The sequence below is a fragment of the Alternaria postmessia genome (assembly GCF_024291825.1).
Source record: "Alternaria postmessia strain BMP 2775 chromosome Unknown scaffold_238, whole genome shotgun sequence".
In the NCBI taxonomy this organism is placed as follows: Eukaryota; Fungi; Ascomycota; class Dothideomycetes; order Pleosporales; family Pleosporaceae; genus Alternaria; species Alternaria postmessia.
The window spans coordinates 1,286-11,824 of NW_026260311.1; the positions used below are offsets into that span (position 1 = coordinate 1,286).

Below are 10,539 nucleotides of genomic sequence, written 5' to 3' on the forward strand. Positions count from 1 at the left end.
GGTAGTCCGTGAGGTATCGTGTGGAAGGTTCAGGTGGAGAATAGTTATCGATGTTAACCAACAAGTAAACAATACCGATTCTATAAATGATAGAATAACTAGCTGAAAATCTGTGTAAGAGACGAACTATTTGAGTCGACCACAACGAGTGTAACGTCTGTCCCTATGTGACGAGAAACCCGTCCATCCTTTATACCCATTGCAATCTTTACCTGCCATCCCTAGGCGCCCTGCCATCCCGTGAAGGGTCAGCCTTGGCGTGATGGTACATCACGTGACCCTGAGCCCCGCGATGGCCGCTAGCTTCTGACATAGACGTGGTTGGTCTTCAACCTCGTCGTCCCCCGCCAAGGAGAGAATCCTTTGTGTTACCTGTAACACCAGCACAACGGGTGTACCAGCACTCGGGGAGGGACGTTCCTTACTTTTTCCACTGACCAATCGCTTCTAGGCAAAGATCACGAATAGAAGCTCCGTTCAATATCTTGAGTACGGGAAGATCTACCCCCACTTCTTTTGCAAACCAGGAGCGAATCTCCACGGCACTAAGAGAGTCTATACCCATTTGCACCAAAGCAACCTCGTCTGAGATCTCCTGTTTGTCGATCTTCAGCGTGACTTTTAGTTTCTGCTTGAGTGATCCACTTAAAATCTCAAAAGGCTCCTGTGGCATTGTAGATTGTCGCAGCTGCTCACGAACCGAGACCTTTCCTTGACTGCTCTTTTTGCTGTCCAGAGAAACGTCATCTAAGCCTTCCAATAGGCTCAAGTGAGAAAATCGTGGGTTTTCATGCCAAAGAGGCAGTTCCACGTCTTCAGAGCCAATACTCTTTAACCCCGTGATTAAATCTGGGATCAGTCGAGAAAACTTTTTGCCAAGAAGCATCGCCTCGAAGAAAGCTGTGTGGACATCTGTCTCTCCCAGCGGTATGCCGTTCTGCATTCGGACGTTGTCTTTAATGGCTTCTGTTGGCAAGTTTGCTCGAGCCACGTAGCCAACTCCAACAACCATACCAAGCGCTAATGTGGAGGCAGAAAGTCCGCGGTTCCTTCTTCCGGAAGCTATAGTAGTCTCGGCCCTGATATAACGGTTAATTCTGAGCAGTCCTAGAAAAGCACGAAGCTACTCACAGATTTGCAGCACTGTAGCTCGACTGTCCACGATTGCCAACGATACAGGAGATGCTGGAAAACATGATGAAGAAGTCCAAATCCACATCATGGAAGATTTTGTCCAAAATCATCGAGCCAACCACCTTTGGTTCAACCACGCTGTTGAACGAGGCCAACTGTAACTTGTGGAACAAGCAGTCGTCCATCACCTATCCGTTCTTAGTAAACAAGGGTTTGCTTGGCAGGAACAAAAAGAGCTTACCATAGCAGCATTGACTACACCTCCGATCGGGGGCATAGATTTGCAGATAGCATGGCATACATTCCGAACATCTGCCTCGTCGGTAACGTCCATTTTAAAAACTCGTACTTGAGCTTGGGGGGAAATCTCTCGACACGCTTGCAGCCATGAGTCAGGAACTCTGGGCGAGCGACTAGTCAAAACGATATGTTGAGCCCCGCATCGAATCATCCATTGTGCAAGGGATCGCCCGAGATCGCCTGTCAATCCCACCAGCAAGTAGGTTTTGTTAGGGGAAAAGTGCTTTGTTGGATTCTTGGGCTGAATATTGACCTTAACTCTTGAATCTTTGGTCCAGTCGATGATGCACGCCGCATCGTAGGAAAACGGCGTTCCGGAAATCTCTGCGATGCCGATACACTTCACTGGTTGGTTCTTAGCCAACATGTGTGAGTTTCCGAACTTCGCAACATCCTCCACAGATTGGACCAATATTCGACACGCTTTCTTCCAATTGAATGAAAGACGGATGTCAATACTCTCATTTTGACTTGAAGCGGCTGCTGTAGCAAGATGAAAGATCTTGCAGGTAGTTGACATTGCTCTTATCATACGATCAGCAGACACCCTGTCACCGGCGCCCGCCAGACCAGGAACATGGATAAAGGCACCGACTTGTCCGGGCATTAAGTTTCTCAATGATTGTCGAGTTGCTATGCTCGGTATGGACACGACATTCGCATGCTTTTCGAGGTCGTTTCGGCCGCTTACGCTGAAGTATAGTTTCGATTTTGCATCTTCGGCCATTTGTGTACCTAATCTGTACACCGATTGGCTTGGTTGATGCAAAACCACGTAGTCTGATGTGTGTTCCCATGCCACGCGAATGAAAATGGCCGATGCAATCAAGGCGAGAGTATCGGCCTCGTTTCCTCTTGGCTGGAAATGAACTGCAAAGGCGCACTCTTCTGCGGATTGAATATTTCGGTTGTTGGGGGAGATGACGACTACCCTTTCCCCAGAGCTCATTGTACCTAAGCCAAGGTACCCTTTCATTTGACCAGGCAGTTCGATGGGAAGGGAAACAGAATGAGAGATAGTAATGCGCCTTCCTGCTGAGTAATCATCATATTCTTGAGCAGCATAGAATGCCCCTGACCGTGTCAATTCAACGGAAGTTCCATCTCCAGCAACAAGGGGCTTTTTAATGATTCTGTTTTGGCAATTCAAACGGTCGTTGAGTGCTGGTAGAGGCCTGATACGAGGTATGAGAAGTTTTCCCTGAGACAAAACCATTTCAGGTTCTTGTTTCCAGGACCTGACAACGTTGGAGTCGCTTGTCGTTGTCAATGAAATCAGCTTGATGAAGCACTCGCTAATAGTTTTGTGGGTGATAGGATCAGACAACGGATCCTCAATGTCGAGGAATTGCAGGTTGAGCAAAGGAGACTCGGAGATGATGCATCGCCCTAGGCCAACCATCATGCTTGCAAAAGGGTTTTGGTTCCTCCTACCTTGCGTTACCCAAAGGACTCTCCTAGCTGTTTCGAACAAAAGTTTCATACCGCCAAGAGTTCCTTCAGCAAGGTTTCTCAATGTGTCATCGTGCAGATCAGCCAGGCAGAGAACGGTCGCGTCCGTAGGTATTCCGTAAGTCTCAAGGTCTGATAGGCTCTCCACTAACGTCATTTTGCTGAGCTTTCCAGCCACATCTTTCTGGAAGGTGTCAACAATGGCTTGTATCTCAGGTTGGTGGCCCCCAATAACGATCACTTCGCCTGTGCATGCATCAAGATCGTCGAGTGGGGTTTCAAGTATTTTGGACGTATCATCTTTTGCTCTTGTGAGGATTAAACGCGACTCAGGGCCAACTGACAACTCCAACTCTACTCCTGTGAAGCCGCACCTTTGGAGGGGCAGGTTGCAGGAAGTTCCAGGGCTAGTTGACAGGATGATGCTGCCGCCCAACTTTAAAAGCTTGCGCAGCTTAGAATATCGCGATTCAACATCTGCAGCTCGTTGGTGGTTAGTTTGCTGCCAAACATGTACCTGTATTTAAGGTAGGAAGAGTTAAACTTACCATCTCCGGTTTCTATCGTCTGCGCGCAGATGATTAAGTCATAGGAGTTTTCTGCTATGGCGGGACTAGAGGTCAATTTGGTCAGGTTGAGGTCTGATGACCAAATTCTTTTGGAATCTTTAGGAAACAACTCCTTTACTTCTTCAACATGTCTCAAGGCGGGAGATTGTGATGAGTCTGCGATATCCAGTCTGGCGAAAGCTCCCTGCAGAGACTCTAGTATGGGGACAAGAAGGCTCTCGCCATCGTTGATATGCAAAATCTTCATTCGCGGGTTGCAGTTGGATAAGTTCTCAACGACTGCCCCCAAGTTACCCATATGCTTTTGAGCGTCATATGGCTGCAGCTCCATGTCCAGCGGCGAGGCAGGCATCCAAGTCTCGTTCGCAAACATCTCCCGGTCGTTGGTTTCTTGAGCTGGATACATGCAAGAGAACTTGAGGCCTTCTACTTGTACAAAAGGATTACCGTCGATTGCATAGAATCCATACACATCGCAGGTGAAGGTTGCGGTGGTGGAGAGATCAGGCAATGTTGACCCCATTACAGCACTCGAAAAATAGACTTCGTCGTAGCAAGGCTTGTTCAGCTTCAAATTCTCCAGATCAAAGGTGCAACGGTCGATGTGAGTTGGAAGATAGGGGTTCCACAGCCGACCGTCTCCAGGCGAAGCAAAACCCACCAAGGCACCCTGGAATCCAATATCAAGCAGCACTGGGCTAAGCAGCAGCTGCCCATCGTGTGCATCAGCTGTCGATCTCGTAGCAGAAAGCATAGACCTGTGGTGGGATCGATACATCGAGTCGCTGAGGAACGGCTCTTTCCAACAAAGGCCAACTTCTTTCATCTCAGAGTAGAATAGCGACGGCTCAACAGGAGACATATCCTTGTAGACTGTAGAGACGTCAAACTCTCCAAGAGCTTGAATTCCACTGTCTTTGGCGAAGTGGCTGAGAAGGATGTCTCCGGAGCAAACGTGAAATGGCTCCTTTTCATGGTTGGTGGATGCGTAGATGTTAAAAGTAGCTCGAGTGCAAGACGCGTCTGGATTTTGCCTGGAAACAGAAACGAACACATTCGTTCCTGAATATTCATCCTCTTCCATGATGATGGCACGGTGAATATTGATGTCGTGGAGCTCAATCCTAGTAGTTTCTTGGCCTTCTCGTCCAAGGGCTGCCGCAGCTTCCAATGCGAGCGTTACGTACGAGACACCTGGGACAACGGCCTGCCCTTGCACGACGTGACCCTTTAGCCATGGCATTTCTCTTAGGCTCCAAACGTTTTTCCATCGCAGTTCCATCGCATAACTATCGACGGAGCGGAATCCCAACAGTGGGTGGTACGCCTCTCTATACCGAAAGCGATAGGAGTTGTTTGACTCTGTCCAGTATAGGCTCGAATGGTTCCAAGGGTAAGTTGGGAGCTGATCTAGCACCCTGGGGACGTCTGTGGATAGAGAAGTTGACCTGTAAGCCTCAAAATGAGCCCATCCAAAATGCTGCCATAGAAATCCCAGACATGACGAGAAAGCCTCGCCATCATGCTTGAAACGCTCTAAAACACCTTTGTACAGGAGCACTGTGCCGTCTTCGAGCGAGATATCTGCGTGTGTCTGCAGAGACGGGCCCCTGAGGGCAGGATGTGGTCCAATTTCCAACGCTGCGTCGAAGCTACGCATCTGCAACACCCGAGTTAGGGCTTGTGAGAACAACACTGGTTTGTGTAATGTCTCTACCCAATATGGCCCACTAAGCAGATCTGCAAATGACCGAGGTTGCTGGCCTTCTCGAACAGACGATACCCACAGCACGTCGTTGGGCTTGTGCACTTTAATGTCACATTTCTCTAGTATAGCTTGAAATGGCTTACAGCAAGGTAGCATAGCATCGGAGTGATAAGCCTTGTCCACCTTGAGGAATCTGTGAAAAGTGTTTCCAAGCAAAGAGGCAGCCTCCTTGAGTGCACTAAGCCTGCCTGAAAGAGTAGTGCTCTTTGGTGAGTTGCTGGCTGCGGCGGTCACTCTGTCTCTAAGCTGTTCCTGATTACAGAAAGCCTTAGCCTCGGCGAAAGACATGCCGACCGCCATCATACCTCCGCCTTCAGTAGCCAAAGCCGAGTACTTGCCACGATAGTAGGCGATTCGGATTGCATCGTGGGCGCTGATGAGCCCTGTGGTATAGGCAGCTGCAATTTCGCCTGAAGAATGCGCCACGACCGAGTCGAACTCGACCCCGCTGGCTCTCAAGAGGTCCACCAGACCAATCTGGAGAGCAAGCGACACGGGCTGAGCAACGGTCGCTTCTTCAGAAGAGGGTGATGCCTTTGCTTTGAATTGATCGACAAGAGACCACGATGGGGGATCTGGAAGAGTTGCCAGTGAATCTTCCATTTTGATGATGGCATCTGAAAACACCTTCGAGGACTTGAGTAACTCTCTCCCCATTCCTGGCCATTGTGCACCCTGTCCGGTGAATACTCCGAGGAGTTTTGGCGAGCCGCCCTCTAGCTTTTCCTGTTGATTGAGCGTGCCAATGCTGACATTTGCGGTGCCCTTGACGCTGTCGACACTTTCTGACATCTGCTTGATCAACGATGTAATGTCTGTCCCTGAAAATGCTATACGATACGGGAGTGCACTTCTCCGGGACTGCAACGTGAAGGCCAGGTCGGCTAAACTTATGTCTTGCTTCGAAGCCAGGTGTCTTCGATAACTATCTACCACGGCAACCAATGAAGCTGCGGATGCTGCAGAAAATGTCAAAGGTGTAATAAAGGATATTTCTCGAGGCATTTTCGTTGCAGTTACCAACTGGGGCTCGTAGCTCTCTAGGATCGTGTGTGCATTGGTGCCCCCGAAGCCAAAGGAGTTTACAGAACAACGAAGGGTGCCATCAAAGCCGGTCATGGGCCATTCTTCAAGGACTGTAGGAACTCTGAAGTCTCTATAGAAGGGGGCGATCCTCTGGTTGAGAGTTCGAAACCATAAGTTCGGGGGTACCATTCTGTGATTCATTGCAGCAATTCCCTTGAGAATGCCAGCTAGCCCTGCCGTTGCCTCAAGATGTCCCACAACGGTTTTTATGGAGCCAACAAGAAGTTTCTCATGTTCCTTTCTCTCACGAGTTCCTTTGTGAGCAACGCAATCGTTGAAAAAGGCTAGGTGGATAGCCTCTGCCTCGATCGGGTCTCCCGCCTGAGTACCTGTGCCGTGAGCTTCAAAAAATTGAGGCTGGTCTTTCGGATTTGTCGGATCAAGCCCAGTGCGCAAATACGTCTCCCGGATCAGCGCCGCCTGTGCCTCGGCGCTAGGCATTGTGATCCCCCTGGTGCGACCGTCCTGGTTGACGCCCGTCTCTCTGATAAGAGCAGCTATGGGATCTCCGTCGCGCAGCGCACTGCTGAGGGTTTTCAAAATCAACGCTGCACATCCTTCAGCTCTCGTATATCCATCAGCGCCAGCATCCCACATCTTGCAGGTTCCGGTGGGAGATATCATGCGAAGCTTCGACTCAATCACGTAGCTTTCGGGGCCTAAGACTAAATGGCAGCCTGCTGCAACAGCCATGCCCGCGCGTCCAGATCTGAGCACCTGAACAGCTTCGTGGAGTGCTACCATACTACTTGAACAGGCTGTGTCGATAGTCATAGACGGACCATGCCAATCGAAAAAGTATGATAGGCGATTGGCAGTAACACTTCGGGCTGTGCCAGTGGCCATGTACTTTGGAATCGAGTCGAGATCGCGAAGCAGATGGTCCCAGTAATCATTGGACATTTGACCCACATAAACGGCCGTATCGCTGCCCTGAGTCTTCTCCAGGGGAATACCGGCAGCTTCAAGGGCCTCGTAAACAACTTCCAGCAAGAGCCGATGTTGGGGGTCGATGGCTTCGGCTTCGCGAGGCGCAATGCTGAAGAATGCGGCATCGAAGGCTCGAATGTCCTCCCTTAAAAAGTAAGATTGCTCACTGTTGCTTGTCCCATGATGTTCTGGATCCTCATGGAAAAATCCGGCCGAGCTAAAGCGCTCGGAGGGTGGTCGACGTGAAAGGTCAGATGGCGGGTTTCGAAGCAGCTGCCATAGCTTGCTAGGATTTGTTGCATCGCCTGGGAGCCTCATTGCCGTTCCTACGATTGCAATTGGCTCCGCGGGGACCACAGGCTGTCCTTTCCCATCACGCCGCCCGTTGTCACGGCTCTCTCCGTTCATGTCGAATGCTCGGGCTCGGCAAAACGAATCCGGACCTTGTAGTGGAGCAGGAGAGTGAAGATCTTGGATATGAACTTGGAGTTGAGGACTTGCTGCATCAGTAGGCAGACAGAATTACTTCAGGTCTGGAGCTAAGCGTATTATAACTTCAGACACTCAGCTCTAACCTACGAATGTGAATACACATAGATTCATTCGGGCCGTTCAGTCGTCTCTAAACGTCCCGAAAACTCACATCGCTCTGATCCTGATACGGATGAATTCTTCTGTGCAATACAAATAAGCGAATGGTCGTCAATTCCTACCGTTACGAAGAGATTCACCGTCCACGACACTGGGTGAGCGGAGGGTTCTCACTATCAAGTTTCTAACATGAAGGCTACTATTGACATAAATGCTTCAACGTCCATCTTTATGTAGCGCAAATCCCGGTGTACCGCAACTTGCCAATCAGCTTGCGGTACACCGGGATTTGCGCCACACAGCGATGGACTTCAGGTGTAACAACGTAGTGTCCCACCTTATGTGGCGAGAAACCCTGTATGTCGAGAACAGCCAATGAGATCGCAGGGATCGCGGACTGTCGTAACCTCCTTCCCTGGGCGGCGAATAACCCGGTGGGCCGAACCCAGCCAATGAGACACTGTGTCAGTTCGAGATATCGGTTATCCGTGCACTTTCATTGGCTGGGTTCGGCCCACCGGGTTGTTCGCCGCGTAGGGAGGGAGGTTACACAACATCCCCTTCAACTAAGCACAAAGAGAGGATTTTGCTTTTTCTGACATGGCAATCAGCTTTTCGTACACTCCCATGCACTTGCAGTTTCCGGTTTCTGTGAGCAGGCGACTCTTGGTCCCATGCCCAGCCCTTCTCGTTTAGTGTTGGCCTTACCTGAATAGTGCTAGTTTTTACTAGCATTGCTATGAGTCAACCCGCCGCTCGATACTCAGACCAATGGAATCGAGATATTTACAGAGTCTAAGCCTTTTTAGAGCATGTGTCTTCTAGAAAAATCGATGCCCCGTGCGGGACGACAAACAAACGTGTGTGCAAAGCGGAAGCTGCAAGTGCATGGGAGTGTATTGTCAGCATCAGTTCAGTGTTTTGAGAAGCTGGAAGATATCCCAGGTTCTCGGCACACCGGGCTTCTCGCTAAGGAGAGGGGAAGAGTTACATGGTTGAACAAGCCTACATGTTAATTCCCCGAAACACGTTTCTCCGTCTTCCCGTCTAGCCTCAATCTATATCGTACCATCAGTTCAACTTCGTGTGCGCCAACAGTATCCAGCTGGTTAAAAACAAGGCCGTCATAAATCCCCGTCAGCGATTCTTCCACTATGGACTTGTCTCGAACTGGCTCCATCTCAAAGGCATATACCAGCTTGGCCAGAAGTAGACCATTCTCACGAAAGGCAAGAGCCCTGCCAGGACAGGCCCTCGGCCCGTAAGAAAAAGGCTGAGATGCCCTGGTGGCCAACAACACCTTTTCTAGGGCAACTGGGTCGGAGCTATCTGCAAGCCAGCGATCAGGCTTGAAAACATGTGCTTTCTCGAAGTATCTCTTGTCGCGTGAGATTGCCCAGCACGGTGCACCAACTACTACCCCTTCGGGGATATATCTTCCACAAGCTATGATTCCTCCAGGTCCTACTAATCGTGGAAGTAGTGTGGGTACGGGTGGCGCCAAGCGCATGGATTCCTCGAAAACTGCACGTAGCCGCTTGCATCTCATCAATTGCGCATCTGCCTTGATATCCTCGTACAAAGGGAATGTTTCTCTCAGCTCGTCATATAGCTCTTGCATCTCAACTGGATGATGAAGAAGGAAGAAGAGAGTTGCCGAGAGTGCCGAAGAGGAGGTGACCGAGCCTAGACACGTGAATATTTTTCCATTTCATTACATGCAATTCAGACTCACCCCCGAGAAGAAAAAAACGCGCATCTGCGATAACATCGTTACGACTGAACTCTGCATCCTTGTCTTCATCTCGAGCAGCAAGCATCTTGGCGACCAATGTGTTCTTTGACTCGGAGGCAAGCCCCTGCTTAGAAGACTGGACAATCCATTGCGCGAGTGCAGGGGTTGGTTTAAAGCTTGGCAACATCTTGAGCCAAGGGGCAAAGCCTAACTAGTGCATGTCAGTCATTGGACATTCAGCGTTTGTGCTCTCATATTGTACTGTACCAGGTAAAGTTTGCGCTCAAATTTGCTAATATCGGCTAAAAGGCTAGCTGATTTCGTGTCTCCGCTTTGGAATCCGTACGTCTGCCCGCTCACTAGACTGGTTATGATCTCTCTAGCCACGACATCCGACTTGTATGCAAAGTTGATGGGACCAGCCATCCCATTTTCATCCTTGGGCGATGCTTCGAGCATTTGTCGCAGAAACTCGTCAACCTGCACAGTAATTAATGTACCATAGTCGTCAAGATGTTGTTCAGAGAACAGCTTGTTCAGCAACTTGCGCCTGGACTTGTGCACATCGACGTTCGAAGTGTTCCATGTGCTGGTGAAGTCAGGGGCAAGTCGAAAAGGCGAATATGTTGTATCGTATTTTGATACATTCCTCTGGAAGCCGTAAACATCTAAGCGACCATTAGAACAAATGCTATGGGTCATTTGGCGTCGATCTCTTACCTTCCCAAACATCGCAGTGTCTGATCGAAACATGATTGGGAGCGTATCTCACAAAATCTCCTGAATTGGGCGATTCCCAGTCAGATTACAGCCTCCATTTCAGATTCTCCTAATGATCATACCGTATTTCTCATGAAGAAGATGGAGATAACGAGGCAAATCACCACGCAATGCATGGTATTGCGCGATAATACTCGAACATTGGCAAAGCCAAGGCCCCGGGAATTCACTAGCGCGGTGGAGGTAGGCCCTCT

The 10,539-nt window shown here is 49.7% G+C and overlaps 1 protein-coding gene across 1 annotated transcript; it reads right to left on the reverse strand.

The window, feature by feature from the left end:
• Positions 1 to 421: 421 nt before the first annotated feature.
• J4E82_011584 (Type I Iterative PKS) lies at positions 422 to 7,384 on the reverse strand (the record flags this gene model as incomplete). Its single annotated transcript, XM_051737784.1, has 4 exons — positions 422 to 1,079; positions 1,132 to 1,322; positions 1,376 to 3,132; positions 3,435 to 7,384. Coding segments are annotated over 4 exons (6,556 nt in total), but the record flags the coding sequence as incomplete, so codon positions are not given.
• Between the last annotated feature and the right edge of the window lie 3,155 nt (positions 7,385 to 10,539).